Genomic DNA, 19,394 nt, shown 5'->3' on the forward strand with positions numbered 1-19,394 from the left:
GTCTTTTCATTAAGATCCATAAGTGCGTTGACATCCTTTGTGTAGAAAAGATGCTGCATTTTCTGCCACTTTTGATTTCCCCGCTAACAACAGCCTATAATTACAGCCATTAAACGGCAACAGCCTAAGGATGAGAAGTCGTTGTTCGGTGGAATGCTGATTGTAAAACCTCCTTCTCCGTTGAAAAGACCTCTGATGAATGGTAAAGACAAAGTGCCTGAGTTCACAGTGCTCTGCTGTGGTTTCCCATATCCCCTGAAAGGACAGGACGGGAGGACAGAAAGATGCAGTGGCAGAGAGGCCAAGATAAGGGGCCGCGATCTCTCTTCACAGCACAATTGAAACATAATTATTTCATGCCAGATTGTGTGCTCAGCAAAGCCCTGAATGGGGGCCGACATTTAACTTTAATTAGCTGTGATTTATTCATACTGACTGGATCGCGGGAAGAAATTGGATCATCTGATTATAGTCAAGCATGAAAATGACCTGATTAAACACTTAATGGAACCTAGGGAGAAGGAAACAAGAGGAACTTTGGGCAGAAGACACAGGGACAACATTATAGAGTGAAGAGAGCTTTTCTTTTCCACTTCGTCATTGAAGCTCATGGATAGTCTGCAGTCTGATGAATTCCCACAACCAGCTGTCATTTTTATTATTAGACACTTTCCCATCTAATCAGAAGGTTGACTATTCGCTTGTTAGAAATGTTGTTCTCACGTGTGTCTTGTTTTTTGTTTCCATTCTTGCCAGGTGTGCCAACGAATGAAAGTCCCGAGTCCAAGACTTGTACCTCAGCCAAAGTCTCCGGGCTCCAGCGCAGCCAGGAGCAGAGCATCAGCGAGGTGCCCTTCGCGCCCCCTGTGCCCAGCCCCACCCCGGCTTCGGCACCGACGGGCTCCCCTGCCCCCGCAGCGGCGGCGGCGCCCCCACATCCACCTCGGTCACGCCTGCCTACCCCGCCTCCTCTCAGCGTCAAGAAGGAGCCGCCACCTCCGCCCCCTGCCCCTACTCCTCCCCTGTTGAGGGCGCCTCCCCACCCCCAGCTCCACCCTCCCCACCCGCACCCGCACCCGCACCCGCACCCGCACGTGCACCAGGAGCCCCGTGTGCTCCCGCCCCCGCAGCATCACCCGCGGCAACTTTCGCTGAGCCACCAGCTGCACCACCCGCTGCAGTACAGCAGCATCCACGACATCAGGTAACTTGTCACATGCAAACAAAACCAATACAACTGACTTTCATTGTTCAATTGCAGCCATCTCATGGCACTTTTACAAAACAAAACAATTTTAGGTGGAAGTGAAGGCGACAGTAACTCAACTGATAGAAACCTCTGCAGAACCAGATGCTGTTTTCAGTAGAACCAGGTGAGGTTAGGGGGATCGTGTGAGAGGAAAAAGACAAGAAAGCAGCAAATAAAGAAGTTGACGTGAAAGCAGAACAATCCGCTCGCTGCAGGAGCCACGCCAAGAACTTCTATAGAAAGGAGAGAGAGCAAATGATGTTCGTGTCCCGCAACGATGACATATGAATGTATGGCGAGTGAAGAAAAGATCAGCCCGGTGTATTAAAGGTCTCCCAGTCCAAACCTAAAGCAGCTGAAGTAGAAAATCTTCCAGGGTAGCCTGAACCAGCTTAAAGTTAAGCTTTATAACAGTTTCAAGCTCAATCCTAAAAGTGCAACTATGTTAGCCTCAAACAAAGTCTCTGCTGGGAAAAACTGGGAGATTGTTTAAAGAAGAGTCCTAAATCCGAGATAACATTTTACAGATGAAGAGAAAACCATATAGGAGACCGAGTTGAACATTTTTCCCTTTCGAGTGGTGTGTGTTAAAATCCACCAGAGACTTTAACAGTGAAGGAGTTCTGTGCTTCACCCTCTTCAGTTAGTTATGTTTGTAGAATATGTGTTTCTGTCAGTAAAGAAACATTGATAAAAACAGCCTGACATCATTTTTAAATCACAAACTAAATGTCATCAAATCCACACTTCTATATTTTAGTGTGTTTTGGTGTGGATATTGATTTTTTATCTTTTTTCCCCATCTTAAAAGCTTGCAATATCCAATTGTCAGATTTACTGTTTTTCATTGAGCTCTACAGCTGTAGGATACTTTCATCACATCCGACCATTTCACCTCATCTTCTCAGAGTGTGCCCTCGCTGGTTTTTTTAACCTCAATATATGAAGTGTTATTAGAAAATCATTCTTATGTTGTCAAAGCAAAGTATCAAACACATCATCAGTTCAGCTGCAATAGAAAGCCAAAGTATGTAATAAATATACCGTCTGTCTGGATGTCCAAACTGATCAAACATTGCATTTATTTATACCGTGAAAAATAACAATAGTTTTTTTTCTTTGCATCCTGTTGAATCTTCAGCCACAGCAGCAGTCCATTGGGTCTCCCCAAACAACACTTGCCTCCATCCCCTCACCACCACCACCACCACCTCAGTGGGCTACCGGCCTCGGCCCCCGCCTTGCCTCTGTCCATAGCCAATCTCTCTACCTCGCACTATTCCTCCCTACGGAGCCCGGCCCATCGCCATTCGGCCATGTTTGCAACCCCAGCCACACTGCCGCCACCACCGACCTTACCAACCAACAGTTTAGTGGTGCCCGGGCACCCTGCCGGCACCCCCTACCCAGGTAAAGCCGCGCACCGCATTGCAGCTCCAGTTTAGACACCAAAGTACTGAGATAGCTTTAGGAAGGACTTGGGTATCATGTGGCCCTTTAACTCTGCTTGACAGGCCCTCAGGGTGTCACTGGCAAGTCCTGCAGAAAATGAAAATTACTGTTGTTATTGGCTTCATTACATCTAAACTCGTCACATTTTTTCACATTATTGGCTTTTGTATTGCATTATTAGTTGTGTCGAGTAGAACTTACAATTATTATCTCCCAAATTGGGTATTTCAAAATAAAATGTTTTTGAAATATTCGATTATGATTTCCAGACAAACAGGAAAAGTCTGAGGAAAAAGTGACACAAAGCAACAGTAGCTTATAAAATTGTGTTAAAAAAACAACTTTTTAATCAAGAGATGATTGTTATTGGGCAAAATTCAAGTCGACTCATGTCTCGACCCTCGATTGTAATGCTCAGGTTTCATGTTGCCCTTTGGGGGAATCAGTTGCCCACTCCAGACCTTTATCACTTTGATCAGCTGTTATTTTCAAATACACTTTATAACATTACTCAGAAATGTTGGGATTAAAGATTTCTTTCGTTGATGCATGAAAATCTGCAGTTGGAGCACACTCGAGCCCTCTGCATTATGTTGCTGGAGATTTTTCTGGTCATGATTTGACAAAATATGTTAAATAGTGTCAAAAGTATTGAACTGTTCATGTGTGTTTTACTGATCTGGTAAGTGCTCATTTAATATTTTTTCTTATCCGTTTATCCTTTGATTCTGCACGTAAACATATCACCCAGGCATATCTTTTTAGAGGCATGTGTCTTTTTTTCCAAACCCACTCGTCTATTTCTGATCCTACTCTACAGATTTTAAACAGAAAGGCGAAGGTGTTAGTGTAAATTATATCACGGAAATCTTTTTACGCTCGAAATGAAACACATTTAGCAGTGAGGTTTGTGTTATTACAAAAGGTGTCCTCCAGAAAATGAAATTACTATGTTAAAACTGTAGACAGCATGTAAACTTAGATTGTTCCTTTACTGCCAATATCAGTACTAGAGTTTATTTTGTCCAGCAGCTATAGATACCTCTGATAACCTCATCCATAGTTTAAGAAACCCTTGGGCAGTACAGAATGGAAAAAAATTAAACTAAAATTCAAAATAACTGTCTTAGGGTCACTGGTAGAGAATCAATTTCTAAGATGGGCCGTATTCATATTAGTATAGATACTTTTTTACAAAGGTCTTAAGGTCACTGTAACGGGGTCGGAACACCTCACTGTAAAATGTCAGCTAGCGACTGGGCAGCCATCACAGCTGGAGGCATCGTCAGTCACATGTGGAAATATGGTGCAGTCGGTCACCTCAAATCAACAAGATTCATGCTTTCTGTAGCCAGCAATATATGTGATTGGTATCAAGTTATTGGTCAAAGCAGTAATTCTTATGCTGCAATTAAAATATAAAAAAAATATATATATATAATAATGTCTCCAGTGATGATGTCCCCAGACTTTGTGTGCCAAACTTTCTAATAGAGGGCAAGAGTGTGTGTGTGTGTTTTCTGCTGGGATGACTCTTGGTTCTCTCTTGTCTTTAGATACCAGCCTGTTGATATCATTCAACCAACCAATCATGTATTGCCAGCCTCATTCGGGGATTCTGATTGGCACATTGTCACAGGCAACTCTCTTACCACCACCAATGAGTCCCCACGTAGAAAACCCTCACAGCATGAGCTGGAGAAACAGAGAATGCCAGGTGACTATTTTCTTTTTCTCTTCTACCCTTGTTGTAAGACTGACTGGGCGCCCGTGCCTTTTTTTTTCTTGTCCCCCGCCCCACCCTCGCCCCACCCCACTTTCCCTTTCCCTCCCCGTTTTTTCTTTCTTTCTTTTATTTTATTTTTTTCCCTCCCTCCTTTTTTTGTTTTCGGTTTTCCTCGCTCTCCTTTCTTGCAGAGCATGACCTCCTGAGGCAGGAGCTGAACAACCGCTTCCTGGTTCAGAGTTCAGAGCGGGGCCGGGGGCCCTCCGCCTCGCCGCTGGCCCCTGTGTCACTCCTGAGGGCCGAGTTTCACCAACATCAGCACATGCACCAGCACCAACACACCCACCAGCACACCTTCACGCCCTTCCCCGCCAGTCTGCCCCCGGCCGCCATCCTCACCCCGCCCACCGCACCTCCCATGGTGCGTACCCAAGCCAGAAATGTGAGGATAAGTAAAAAAAATATATATAAAAGCTCCCGTAACTTCCCACCAACTCGCCTGTCACCCCACCCGATATCCTCTTCGGTCAACCCCCGCCCTCCCCCCCCCTTTTTTTTTTTTACCCCGAAATTGACCAAATACTTCCCGCAGCAGTAGAAACACCTCCTGAAAAAAATAGCGTTTGATTTTGCCTTGAATTTCCTGTCCCGTTGACACCAGGCTGGGAGCATAACATGGGCTCCATTTGGTTAAAGTCTAATCCTAATCTGCTAATAGACGCCATCTCCCATCATACGAACACACACACACATACACACGCATCAGCATGTCTCCTAATGTTGGCCAACATCAGACAATTAAATAGATTCATTCATGCTCTGCAACTATATCATTCATAGTGGATTTATGAACAATTGAGGCCTTTAGTTACTGGTGACGAGAACGCAGACTGATTTCCAGACTCCACCCAAATTATTCACCTTCACCTTCCAAACTCCAACACAGATTTTGCTGGTTAGTGATTAAAAGCGACGACCGCCTGAAGCCAGGCCGGCCGATTGCTCGCATCTGGATGTGTTTTAAATGTTTTCATGTGCTTGTTGACGACAGTCAAACTGATCGGTGCACGCCGGAATGATTTCCTGCTGACTCGAGTGTTTGTGTGCGAGGGCCTCGCCACGTATGCGTGTGCGCGGCCCCGACAGCGACCGTAGTTTCCATGGACAAATTTTCAAAGCTTTGCAGTCGGTCAGATGACTTCATTGCAGAAGAGGAGGGGGTGGGGGGATGGGGGGTGGGGGGGATGACATCACCGTAAAACTGTTTTGATAATGTTTCTAATTGCTTCTGTGCTTTGACTGCCATCATGTCGGGGGGGGGGGGGGCGGGGGGGTCCAGCACTGGCAGCTCTCAGATTAGCACAGAGGAAAAAAGGGTTATGACTATTCATCCATCATTTCAAATGCACAGCAATCTCTTGACAGTCGATTCAGAGGGGCCCCCCATTTGTAGCTTTTTGGCATTAGTCTAATAGATCTAATCCATCATGTCATGACCTCTGATTAAGAGCCTGTGGGCCCATTAAGGCCCCGCTCTAAGATTATCCCCATCCTGTACATTAGAAATCAAAGCTCTGGTATTTATGGCACAGTCTCAGATAAGTATAGAGACCCTTTAGATGGGTTTTCAGCCAGCACACACACACACACACACACACACACACACACACACACACACACACACACACACACACACACACACACACACACACACACACACACTGTTATCTGGTCTGCTGTTCATTCCTGACATGGTAGAAATTATCTGCAGTCCTGCGTTTGAAGATGAAAGAGATGATTTTCCCCATCTCGCTAATTCCAACATTGCATAGAAACACCCGTCTCTTGTTGCATTGTTTCACTGGGATTTGAGTCATTACTGCCCTTTGCTGTTGTGTTGTTGTTGTTGTTTTTTTTTTTTAACTTGTGTCTTTTTACCCCTTCCTTTTTCTCCTCAGTAACAAAGCTGTTTCTTTCCTCATTGGTGCTTGCTTAGAAAAGCCGGAGTAATGATGATGTTGTGGTTGTTTTTACTGTTTGTTTTGGGTTTTTTTTGTCTTAAAAGGCAGACGAAGTATTTCCCAGTCGGACCCCCCCTCCCCTTCCCTCTCTCTCTCTCTCTCGCTCTCTCTCTATCTCTCTCTCTCTCTCTCTCTCTCTCTCTCTCTCTCTCTCTCTCTCTCTCTCTCTCTCTCTCTCTCTCTGTCTTTTTTTTCCCTGCCGCTCTCCAGACGCCCCATGTCATTTCAACTATGTAACAGCCCTTGGCTAATGGCTGTAATTAATGAAATTATGAAGCCTCTATATTTGTTTATTGTTCTCCACCCTCAAGCAGCTGGCTTGCCAAATGGCATCACTGGATGCCCGCCCCTTTGCCCCGCTGTGTCTTTGGACAAGGAATAGCCTTAATTGTTGTAAGATGAAATATTAGGCTTTAATTAGCCAAAGCTGTCTTCTATAAAACTGTGTCAGCCGCCATAAATTATAAAGGCAGGAGTTTGTTTTTCCTCTTTCTTCCTCTTCTCTCTTTCTTTCTTTTTTTTTTTTTTTTTTTTTTTTACAAGGCCATAAAGCGGCCAAAATCCCTTTTCCAGTGTCAGGCATTAAACAGGCTGTGCCTTCAGAAATGCAGAGGAGCTGTTTAATGAGCTCGGAAGCTGGCTCGGTGTTTCCTCTCAATAGGCCGTCTGTCTTTGATTTTGGCCCATTATCGCCCACAAACAGGGCCGCTAACACCATCGCCGCCGCTGCTGCTGCTGCTGCTGCTGCTGCTGCTGCTGCTGCCATTTTGTGTGCAGATGTGAATGGTCCCCAGTTTCAGTGGAGGGCCCCCGACCCAAACCCCGCGGATCCGCCGCCGGCCCTGCTCGCCCCTCGCTCGCCCCGCTCCCGCCTCAGCCACCCGTGTCGCAGCACACGCGCACACAGAAAATCTGATTCATACCCGTTCATTTTCTGCGTTTTATGCAAACCCGAAACATCTGAGCCTGCCAAGGGAGCTTTGTGAAAACACTCGCAAAAAGTACCTGCAAATGGTTTGTGTGTTTGCGGAATAGGAATAAGTTACTGTCACTTGCAATTAGACGTTTTCAAAATAGAGAACCACGTACAAAGTCTCCTTTCATACGCAGGGCAACTCTCCTCTCTCTCTCTCTCTCTCTCTCTCTCTCTCTCTCTCTCTCTCTCTCCTCTCTCTCTCTCTCTCTCTCTCTCTCTCTCTCTCTCTCTCTCTCTCTCTCTCTCTCTCTCTCTCTCTCTCAGCTTACTGACTGGATTCACATTTGTTCTGGACTTGATTGGAAACTTTATAACCGCACAGTTGTGGCAAGAAAAAGGCCAAAAATGGCTCATTGGAGATGGAATTACTCTAATATGCACAAGTGCTGTCGCAGAAAAGGTTCCCTCGCATTGTTTCCTTGAGTCAGGTTGCTGTTAGATTCACATTGATCTCTTTGAAATCAGCTCTTAACTCCAGCAGACGTCGTTCACTCGTCTCAGATTCAATCACATAAGACAGAGGGTTCAAGCTTCGTATGCTCCGTGTGTGATTTTCTGCACAAACCTGCTTTTTGATTGAATCTGTTTTGAAGTCTGGTTTTCCAACACTAAAAACAAGCTCTGCGTCTCCATGTACTCCCCCCTCAACTTTTTCTCTATACCATGGGGGCTTGTAAAAGGGAAAAAAATAAACTGCCTTAGCAGTCAAAAGCAATTAGATTCACATTTCTGCAAATTTTCCAGTGAATAGAAACAACTGGTCTGGTTTTAAAATGGTCTGATTCCTAAGCCGGACCTCCACGCCCAATGTCTGTATGCTCAATTGGAAAATCATGCAGGCTGTCTTCATCTTGGCAGCCTGCTAAAGCGCTCGTATTGTTAGCAATTTAACTGCCTATCTGACCATGCTGTTTAAGTAAACCCGTGACCAGCGCAAGCCAGCTGCTTTTACTCCGGGGCTTATTATTCTGGATCAAACCCTGCTTATTACCAGTGACAGATGTTGTCCATGTATTTTGTTTTCTGGTAATGTTAGGAATCATGAGACGTCGTTAGTAAAGAAGGCCCTTTGCATGCAGGATTACGTGAAAGATTTTTGAGGCTTGTTCGCTAATCCTGTCCCTTCTTTATCTTTTTCAGTTCGACAAATACACCCCCAAGCTGGACAATCCCTTCATCAGACATTCAAACGTGAGTTTCTTTTGTTGATCTCATGTAAATGTGTAATTTGCATTTTGGCAAATCAAATATTACACATATTTGAATGTTGCCGTGAGAGCGTTTAAACGTGGCCGTGGCTTTGTGTGCTGCACACGCTTGAGTCCTGTACGTATCACTGTATGATTTTTGCTTTGTGTGTTTTTGTTTTTTTGTGTGTGTGTGTGTGTCTCCCGTCCTCCCCCCCCCCCTTTTCTCCCCAGTTCTTCCCCTCCTATCCCCCGACCATGCCAGGCATGCCCCCGCTGCTCCCACACTCAGGACCCTTCAGCTCGCTGCAAGGAGCCTTCCAGCCCAAGGTCAGACCCACACCCCCGCCCTCAGCCGGACATTGCAGGGAGGAAAACACACAGAGCAAATCCCCAAAGTGTCTACTCGCTTGAAACTCAGACAAAATAACAACTCGCAATAAGGCAAAAACAGAATTGGAAATTGCGAGTTGACCTTTTTTTCTTATATATTTTTTTCAAAATCACTTGCACTCAAGTAGAGTCTGTTTATGTGAAAAACAACTTAACTTGCCATCGGTATGTAGTGCAGTTTAAAGGGTTTTTCATGCATCAGAGAGGCTGTGCGCACTGAGTATAGTTCAGGGAGAAGATGGACGGACTACAGTTGTGCTCAAATCTGATAAATAATACAAAGTATTCCAAGTGCTTCTGACTACGTGGAGAAGTTTTATTACAGTTCTCCAATAATTTAGGTGAGAGCTCAATGCAGAAGTTTTTATTCAGGAAGGAGAAGATGGTGAACTCTGGGGATGTTTGAAAAAAAACATGCTGCTGTTGACACATTGAGGGACATGAAATACTATGAACCTTTTTATCAGGCACCAATATTTTCAACCCTAGAGACTTTTTAAGGATTAAATCAAGGGTCACTTTTTTACCCGAGACTTGAAAGACACAAAAGTCACAAATTAATAATTTGTGTTCCACTGGCTTCCTGCTGGTTCTTTGAATATGCTGTCTTTTACTTATCATGAGATCAGTGTGAAATGTGGAAGACTGACAAAAATAAAATATTTCATTATTTATAGCTTGAAATATTTCTGTTGCAGTTTTTGTTTAGTTTTTTTTCTCCACAAAGGTTGCCAAACATGCCCCAAATGTGTCTGTTGTTTCTTGTTTTATGAGCACTGTGAATAATTACTGTCCCGACGTTTCATATTTTGTCAGACTTTAATCATTTGACCTGGCAAACTAACTGGAGGTGCTTTTTTATATAAAGTAAAGAGGCATACAACAGTGTTGCTGTTGATTTATGACAAGTTTAAGGCAGAATGCCATTGCTTTGTCATTAATTACAAATTTCTAAAAATAGTGCACAAGCAGCTCTTATTTCAATGCGTCGTGCACGTATATTTCTCATGTCTTCTGTGATTGACATCGAGTCACAGTTGGTATTTTGAATGAAGTTACGAAACACAGTCACTTGCCCGATAAAACTATGAAGAAAAGAATTACGCCAAATACTTGGTTACACGCTTACCCATCGCATATTCACTCCTCGTGCTGTGTCTTAGGTCACAAACACATCTCATTAAATCCAATATAATATTCTGTTAAACTCGACTGAACGTGAACCGGAGCGGAGAGCTGCATGTGCAGACAGGCTGAGCCCAAGATAAGAAAGTGATTCCTGTCTCTGTAGAAGATGCAGGGGACTTGAAGTGTGTGTGTGTGTGTGTGTGTGTGTGTGTGTGTGTGTGTGTGTGTGTGTGTGTGTGTGTGTGTGTGTGTGTGTGTGTGTGTGTGTGTGTGTGTGTGTGTGTGTGTGTGTGTGTGTGTGTGTGTGTGTGTGTGTGTGTGTGTGTGTGTGTGTGTGTGTGTGTGTGTGTGTGTGTGTGTGTGTGTGTGTGTGTGTGTGTGTGTGTGTGTGTGTGTGTGTGTGTGTGTGTGTGTGTGTGTGTGTGTGTGTGTGGCAGATGCTCACGGCCTGTGACCTAAAGTAAGCCACCAATCAAAGCTGGCCTAAATCCGCTGGCCTTATTCCCAGTGGGCTCAGTCATGGAGGGGCCCTTTTTTTTTTTTTTGTGGCAGCGCCCCTCCAGATGGTTCAAGGAACACTCTTATGCGTCCAAAGCCCCTGCTAAGTATTCTTGGAGATGAGCTTGGGGACTGCGGGCTGGAGATGTGTGTTTGTTTGTGGCGTCTGGCAACCCGGGTCACCCTGCAGACTCATCCTTCCCCGACGATGCAGGGGGAGACTAATAAGCCTGATATGGACGCTCGCGCTCCAAAGACTTAAAGCGAGATGAGAAGATCACAGATGTGGATCCCTCCATGGCTCGGCGCCTGTAGCGTCCTTGCAGTTTTATCTACATCAGCTGTAAAGTGCCAGTAATTGAGGATTAGTAAGCTATAGTGCTACTGAGGCAGGATATTGGATGAAAGCGAGGCTGGCACCACGAGCTGGAGGATCTTTCAGTGGTTTTACTGAATTTCTTTTTTTTATACTGACTTCCAGACGACAGACAACAATCTAGGACACTGACACCAGCTTCAGGCCTAAGCCTCATGGTATTTTGTATGTGATCATATTTGTCATGACAGTGGAAAAAAAATGTAGAGTGGTATTACAATAGTCAATAATTTCCTTAAGGGAACGTTTGGGGAAAAAAACTCAAATGCATATGCAATTAAAGGTCCTTCACACAGCACACTCTTTGGGGATTCTTCAAACCCCATTTCATTATTGCATAAGAAGTCATATTTGTTTTGTTCCTTTTACACAGTGTAGACGTTAACTATTGATCACCCCATATTTCTCTTTCTTTTTATCTCTCAGGCCTCTAATCCCATTGACGTGGCAGCCCGTCCTGGAGCGGTACCTCACACACTCCTACAGAAAGATCCACGGGTAAGAACCACACTGAGCTGAGCTCGTCTGTTCAGGCTCTCTGCTCTCTGAAAAACAACAACAAAAAACAACATGTATGCCCTACATATGTGTGCCTGAAATAAGTGAGGGCATATTTTCTTGCATTTGTATCTCCTCGTGCGTCTCTATTGGCATGTGTAGATAAACTTCCAGTTAATGTTTGTTGTCGATGATGACGGTCGTCTGTTTGTCCGTACAGATAACAGATCCATTCAGGACGTCTGTTAGGGTGAGTGGATGCATTAAGCCTTTTTCATTTTTCTTTGTAAATCTTGCTTCATCTCTCTGGCCATTCCACAAAGTTTACAAAAAAAGCAAAAAGCACATTCTTCAACAATTCACCACCACCCAAATGCAGTGTTGTGGCTGCATTTGTGGGCTAGCTTTGAGGCTTGTATTGGGTTAAAGTCAGGGTTCGATCTTCTTAATCTGTTGCCTGGTTGACAAAAAAAAAAGAAGAAGAAGAAAAAAAAAGAATTCTGACGAGCTCCCACTTTGTAGTTTGGCCAGAAAAACTCAATGCCAGACTCCTTTTTTTAGCTCTCCATATCAAAGCCAGCAGGCTAACCTCAGTCTCTCTCTAAATTTTTAGAAACCTGGCAAGTGGTGCGCAGTGCATGTCCAGATCGCGTGGCAGATCTACCACCACCAGCAGAAAATGAAGGTGCGTGAGATAAATAATGATGCCCTGCAAGGAACGTCGCTGTCATGTTAAGCCAAACACACTATTTTTGGTTATCGATTGACCACCCACATGACTTGTTTTACTGACTACACGTTAGGGTTGATCCTGTCACAGTGGGATTTTCACTCAGACTACTTGATTTAATAAGGAAAAGGTAGAAACATTGGAAAGGAAACCAAAAAGTATGTCTCCACCTGTTGCTATATGCCACAAAGGCTGCATGCATGGCTCTATCCATCTCCACAAAAGAAGAAGCAGATCATGAATGAATAGTGCAGTAGCTGTACTGGCTGAAATGCAACATGTAAACAGTCTAAAAATGCTTGTGTGGAAATACTCCTCTTAATGACAACGGATGGTGTGGCCTTGCCCCGGAGATCCTCTGCTAATGCCACCGACCCGCCGATGTCGGTTCTTCTAGGCCCTGAACCTCCGTTATGAAGGATTTAGTGTCCCTAATCAGCTTACATATATTTGTTATAACACAGCCGGCCAGAATCGGAAACATGCAGCCATTGTTGACGTCTCTGTCCTCCTCTGATCTCCCACCCCAAGTGTAGCCGAGGATAAACCCTGCTCACTCTCTTGTTGGATTTTGTGACAGTTGCAGACCAACCTCATTTTCTCTGTCTTTGTCATTGGCTTTCTTCTTTTATTTGCAGCAAATGCAGCTGGACCCTCACAAGCTGGACATGAATGGGAAGCTGGACCTGTTCAGTCGCCCCCCTGCCCCAGGAGTCTTCCCGGGGTTCCCATACCCCCACGACCTGGCGCGACCCCTCTTCTCTTCGACAGGTCAGCCACATCCCGGAATACCTGGTGTCTGCAGCTTCCAGACGAATCATTTAAAAGGCTGAAATTATCCCATTTGCAGAGCATGTCGGCACAATTTTTGCCTTCATGCAAATGAGCATTTCTAACCACATGTCAAAAAAACTCTGCACTGAAATGGCATCGGGGTTTTTTTTGTTTTTTTTTCCACCCTCTCATGTAATGTTCACTTAATTATAGTGCTTTCGTAGGAAATGTTTTGCCAGTAAAGGGAGTCAGATATGTCTATGAATATGTATGACTCTGTTAGGTAATTGACTGATTTGCCCTGCGTTGGAGGGCAACAGAGAGGAGATCGGCCTTTGACTGGTAATTATGCAGCGGTGTGTCAGAGGCACTTGGGTAATTGGTTCTTTCATTAACAATTCATGGAATATCGGTGATGGCAACAGTGTTTTGTGGAAGAGGCGCATTGAGGAACTGACCTCACTAAGCTGCAGTAGATTCATGCGCAAACATGCAATAGCTGCAATAAAAACAAATTATTAGTGGCTGATTTGCTCGGTGGCGTCACTCCGCCATCCGTGGCGGGCTTAGAAGATTATTCAACAATATTACAACGCTGTAGCAGACGTGTATTTCTTGACGTTTGCTCATGTTTGTATTTTGTTATTTCATCCTCCCACTAATCACTGAGTTCAGGCTTCCAATTGTCCTGAATAGAGAATTCTGCATAACCAAATGGATAAAAAAAATAATGAGAAAATGTGATCATCTGTGTTGTGGTAGGCTCTGGACACCCACCTCCCTCCCCGTACGGCCCTGCCCCCCACCCCAGCGGCTTCCTGCCTCCGAGCCATTTGGCAGGTAAGTGTAAGTAACCCCACATTTACAATTTTTTTATACATTTCCCTCCTCTTTCTGTCCATGTATCTTTCACTCACTCACTCACCCACTCCCTCTGTTGCACTCATGTTTCAAACACATTATAAGCCACCGGGGTGTAATTTAAATCCAGAATATTTCTAGTTTTGATCCCAGGTTCATTTCAAGGTTAACGCAGAATCCAGTTGGCCACGGCCGGCTGCAGCACTTCTTAAGCAAACTCCTAGTTTACGGTAATGGAGTGTGTAGCCATCCTATAATCAGCCAGAATGATTCATAGCGCAACCTTAAATAACTCCGTCTGGGGTGTTTAAAAAGATGTAGTTTCCAGCCTGCAGACCTATATGTCATTCCTCATTTATTTGGACAAACTCTACGCAGTGCAGCCGCGGTTATGACACTGCTCTCTGTGAGGTTGCACGGCTTATTTTGGTATTCCTTAATGATGGGCCGTTCGTTTCGCTGGAGTGACTCGTGCACTTTGTCTGGGTTTTCATGATTTATTTTTTCATCTATTTTTGAATTATTTGACTGTTACATTTTATCTTCCGCTGGAGTACGGCTTATTTCAAATGTGGGCACAGATGATGAGTGGATGAAATGACTGACTTCTTTGCTCCCTCTATGAATTTGGAAGCTGTAGTCTGTGACAGTGAACTCTTATCAGGCGCTCATTCCCCTGGTACGTCGCTGTTGCTCTTTCTAGTGTAGTTTTTACAGCTCGTATTTTCCGCCGTCTTTCCTCGGTCCATTTTCAGAATCAGCCCCCTGAACTAGAGAAACCCCCCTCGAGCAGTGTTATTCTACGAGCCCCAGCAGGGTCAGACACACTCCACTCCAGTTAGTGGCAGTGAACTCAGCATCCAGGTGACCTGGCCACTGCAGGATTACCATAGATTGAGAGTTAAGGTGGCAGCGCTTGACTAATAATAATAAAAACAAAAAAAATAACCAGCTCGCTTGTAAGAGAAAAGCCGAGTGGAACGGGTTGGTGTTGGGGTGAGCACTGCTAGCCAGCCCCCCGTTTGCTAATCCCTGTTTGGCATTTTGCAGATCCTTTCAGTCGCTCCAGTTCCTTTGGCGGCCTCGGCAACCTTTCAAGCAGTGCCTTCGGAGGATTAGGCAACCCCTCGCTTGGTAAGCGCTGGCCCCGCTCTCCTCCTCCACCGCTCCCCCCTTCAATCTGGCCTCGGCGGCCACTAACAGAACAGAGCAGGACAGCGTTAGACCACAGGGAGAGCCAGGAGGGGCCAAACAAAAATAAATAAAAAAATCAAGACACTTAGCTCTAGTTTCTGTGTCAAAACAGCTCGAGCACAGAGAGGCCCAACAAGGCAGCACAACCCACCACGACAAACCTCCTCCCTGCCTCCACTTCATCTACCAACCATGTCCCCAACAGCCTGGCTTTAATCTGGCTGCACTGCTGCCAACAGCCACTCTCAGGTCTGCCGTTTGGTGGCAATTCATCTATTAATTATTTGACAAGCCCCTTCTGCACCGCCATGGAGGGCTTTCTCCTCTCCCGCCTGCATCCCTCTCTCTCTCTCTCTCTCTCTGCGCCTTTCTCTCTTTCTCTTCATCCCTCCCATTTCTGTGTGCCAAATCGGTCACCCTGTTGTGAAAATGGATGTGATTGGAATAGACATGCCGTGGAATGCTAAGGTCTCCCTTGGCTTTTCACAGCTCTCAACTCCAGAGGGCAAGTGAGTCTCCCCTGTTCATCCGGTGCAGAGGAGGGAAGGGGAGGGAGAGGAGGGGAGAAGCTCTTTAGTCTAAAAGCAAATGAGCAGAGTTTTTTTGTTTTTTTTTACTCTGGTGGGGGGAGCCATTAACCTCTAACTCTTTCAAACAGCTTCACTGAGAGAACCTCCAGAGACAAAGACAAAAGCAGCTTTTGTTGTTGGAGTCTTTCTCATCTTGTGTGTCCTCAAGAAGGTTTTGTGCCCAATTAACTTACGGTGGGTCCCACGCCTGTCTCCCTCTTTCTTCCAGGGTCCAACAGTGTCTTTGGCACCAAGGAGGGGCCAGGAGGACTGCCCACATTTGGCAGCCCCCACCACGACACCTGGAACAGGCTCCGACGCACCCCGCCGTCCTTCCCCACCCCGCCACAGTGGCCCAAAACCGCAGACGCTGAGAGGAGCAGCTCGGCCAACAGCCACGAGAGAGAGCGAGAGAGGGAACGAGAAAGAGAGAGAGAACGGGAGAGGGAGAGAGAGAAGAGAGACTCGTCTATTGGTAAAGAGGAAAAAGATAAAGACAGGTGAGCTGCTGCGTTTTGTTTTTATTTAGCCGTCATTAAAACGTTCTGAAATAATGTTTCACTGTTTAATGTTGAGGCCGTATGTAAGGCGGCGTTGTCTCAAACTAGCAAGTAACAAATGGGATCGTTTTCCACATGACAAATGTAAATAAATAATACTACTGTGAACATTTGCATACACATCAAAACCACACATCGGTGTTTGAATACTTGCTTACTTTGCAGACATGATACTACACCTAAAATAGGATAACTCCATTACATATCTACCAGGCAATCAATGTGTGCTTGTACAAAACAGAAGCACGTATGTGACCCAGACTTTATGTGTTTGTATAACTTTAATAAGCGACAGTCTGTCAGCTAATCATTAGTCTCTAAACTGAACTTTCTTCAACATTCAGCAAGGAATCGGACACAAATCCGACTCGTAACAAGCTGCTGAGAGAAGTCATTTGTCAAAAATCAATTAGAATGGTGTCTGGATGGAGTTTTAGCATAAAGTGTGAGAGTGATGAACATCAGACAGAGAGAGGAGCGCTGGATTCAGTATTTTTCTAAACTATTCCGTGGAAATAATAATGAAGCACCGTCTGTTGGCACTAATGAAGCTCTTGTGTTATTTCCGTTCAGGGATTCTGTGGATCGTAACCGCCACTCCAACCGCTCATCTCCCGCCTCGGCGCCGGTCAGCTACCAGATCAGCAATCTGATTCGCTCCAACAGCCAGAACTCCAGTGATTCGGGTCGGCATCACAGCGGCAGCGTAGACCGAGTCCGGGAGGCGGAGAAGGAGCTGCTGGAGCGCCACCGGGAGTCGTCCACGCTGGCAGACGTGAAGGTGAAGGAGAGTCGCTCACCGGGCAAGGAGATGCTCGAGAGGAGACCATCGGAAGACTCCATCAAACCGGCCCAGCGGTCTCCTTCTCCGTACTCCAAGACCGTGATCAGCGAACAGGGCATGAAGATGGCTGGTGGGCCTCCGTCTGCCATCAAGGACATTGATAGGAAAGAGCCTCCGCCTGCGGATCTCCTCCACAAGGTAAAGAATGACATGAAGATTAAGGAGGAGAGGAAGGAGGAGCAAGAGGTCATGGTGGTGAGTTCGGAGCCGGCCCCCCAACCACCAATCCAAGTCCTCTCCGCTCCTCCCAACCAACCAGGAAACCCTCACCACCACCATCCACCTCTGTCCCAGCAGCCTCCTCTTCCGTCCCCTCGCGGTAGCGACATCCCGGGGCCCGGCCTGCACGGGGTCCCCATGGCGCACTCCCTGCCGCTTTCCATGAGCGCCATGCCCCAGATGGGCAGCCTCAACGTGCTGGACCGTGCTCGCATGGCCCCGTTCATGGGCGTGAGCCCCCTGGCGGGAAGAGAGCGCCTACCCCACACGGCCTTCCCGTGGGACCCTCTGAGAGAAGCGTACCGCAGTCTGGACCTGCAGCGGCGCATGGACTTCCAGCTGAGGGCGGAGCAGGGACACCGCTTCCCCAGCGTCTACGAGCAGGAGCGAGCCTACCGCGAGCGGGAGGCTCACGACTACTCGCACCACGAGCACCTGTTGGAGGTGCGCCGGGAGCACGAGAGGATGCGGCAGCAGGCGGAGGAGCGAGAGCGCCTCCACCTGAGGGAGGAGCTGGACAGGGCGCGCCTCCACCAGCTGCACCAGTCCCCCATGGAGGGCCATCTACCCCACATGCCCCCCTTTATGCCCCACCTGGGCGGCATGCCCTACCCGAGACTCAGCCCCTCCACGGGACACAATGGCCCTCTGAACAGAACACCACCCACCGCGGCACTCAGTGCCCCCCCTCCCCTCGTGCCAGCCGGCAGTGCCAGGCCGTTGTCGCCCCGGAGGACTACCCCCCTTAACACCCAGGACCCAAGAGACTACTCCCCATCTCGCAACCCCAAAGAGGTAGAGGCTCGGTAGCTTCTTGGAAAACGTGCACAAAGTCTTACTGGGCGCTGGTTGTTGTGAACAAAATGCACTGCTCTTCACCACAGAGGAGCAAAAGTCCCCAAGGGAAAGGGTATGATTGTACAAGTTTTAGTGGACTGGAGGTTGAATAATGTCGGTCAGGAGAACACGAATATGTGTACGTTTATTTCCGACTTAAATATTTGATAATTATTAATATATTAATCCAATACCTTTTTCAGCTCTGTGCGAAAAGAGAGGTCCTGAAATGAGTTTGTACATTTCCTATACTTGTTCCATGTATAGATATCATTTCTATGAATTTTATGTATTTTGTGCATTGGTCACGCCTTTTACAATATTTATCCCAGTTGATTGTGAGACATATCCCTTATGATCCACTGTAAAGACTGGATTTTGGTTTCAACCTTCGGAAATTTAACCTCATGGTACCAGGATATCCTCAACGATGACGATGTACAACGCTACATTACCTATTTGTTTTGTTTTATTTGTTTTGCCTTTGAGATATGCAGATAAATATATATTATGAGGACTTTGTTCAATCTCTGTAAAGAAAACAGATGTAAATAATTTGTTGATATTCCTTCACTGCAAGGTTTCCATGTAAATTTATTAGGCTTTTTAACCATTTCTACAAAAAAAACAAAATTAAATGAAACATGGGGAATGACTTGGTCAGAGAGACGGCTGGCCAATGAATGGGAAGCATGAAGAGAGGGTGTTGTCAAGAGGCCTAGATGGATCATCTGCAATCTATGCAAAGCAGCACACAGCACCCGAAAGAAGAAATCATGTGGAGGAAGCAGACATTACTGGTAATATTGAAAGAAACTTGGAATAACCCATGTTTATATTTACCAATGAAATAATGACGGAATTTCCGAAAGACTTCCAAGTCACAAACTGGACCAGCCCCAGAGACAGAAAGGAGGACACTTTTCAGTGGATGGCAAAAGGACTTTATCTGTCAACCTTGTGGTGTTGTGCAGTTGTTTTTCTTAGACTCTTGTATACAAAACAAGTAGAGTTTTAGGCGTGCAAAAAAATTACAATGAACATTCATGGTTTAAAATGTACGGAATAAAGTTTGGACCTAATGTCAAACTTTTTCTTTCTTATTTTGCTTGTTGCTCGTCGTGGTGATTTGTGTCCGTGCCCACTACAAACTGTGACTTTATCTTTGTCCCAAACCACCTCAGTGGTATATTTATGTGGCGTTGATAGGTCTGCCAATAATGCTTGTGCCTCACTTTTCAGCATTTATAGTATTTGCTCATCTGATACCGAGCTATTACTTTGAAATCATAAAGGCAACTG

At 45.8% G+C, this 19,394-nt stretch overlaps 1 protein-coding gene across 6 annotated transcripts in view; it reads left to right on the forward strand.

Annotated features, from left to right (window-relative positions):
• fbrsl1 (fibrosin-like 1) overlaps positions 1 to 19,173 on the forward strand; it is a 313,228-nt gene extending 294,055 nt beyond the window's left edge. The window contains exons 8-20 of one of the 6 annotated variants that reach the window (XM_080467382.1): positions 757 to 1,204; positions 2,391 to 2,659; positions 4,258 to 4,418; positions 8,565 to 8,615; positions 8,846 to 8,941; positions 11,433 to 11,504; positions 11,725 to 11,754; positions 12,118 to 12,189; positions 12,873 to 13,005; positions 13,771 to 13,854; positions 14,920 to 15,003; positions 15,862 to 16,132; positions 16,766 to 19,173. In XM_080467382.1, coding sequence (XP_080323508.1) covers positions 757 to 1,204; positions 2,391 to 2,659; positions 4,258 to 4,418; positions 8,565 to 8,615; positions 8,846 to 8,941; positions 11,433 to 11,504; positions 11,725 to 11,754; positions 12,118 to 12,189; positions 12,873 to 13,005; positions 13,771 to 13,854; positions 14,920 to 15,003; positions 15,862 to 16,132; positions 16,766 to 18,065 — 3,071 coding nt within the window. In that variant the 3' untranslated portion in view covers positions 18,066 to 19,173. Of the gene's footprint in view, positions 1 to 756; positions 1,205 to 2,390; positions 2,660 to 4,257; positions 4,419 to 4,618; positions 4,870 to 8,564; positions 8,616 to 8,845; positions 8,942 to 11,432; positions 11,505 to 11,724; positions 11,755 to 12,117; positions 12,190 to 12,872; positions 13,006 to 13,770; positions 13,855 to 14,919; positions 15,004 to 15,861; positions 16,133 to 16,765 lie in introns of all 6 variants that reach the window. The other 5 variants (XM_080467378.1, XM_080467379.1, XM_080467380.1 and 2 more) reach the window with 5 other exon arrangements.
• The last annotated feature ends 221 nt before the right edge of the window (positions 19,174 to 19,394 follow it).

The sequence above is a fragment of the Lipophrys pholis genome (assembly GCF_963383615.2).
Source record: "Lipophrys pholis genome assembly, chromosome: 7".
Lineage (NCBI taxonomy): Eukaryota > Metazoa > Chordata > Actinopteri > Blenniiformes > Blenniidae > Lipophrys > Lipophrys pholis.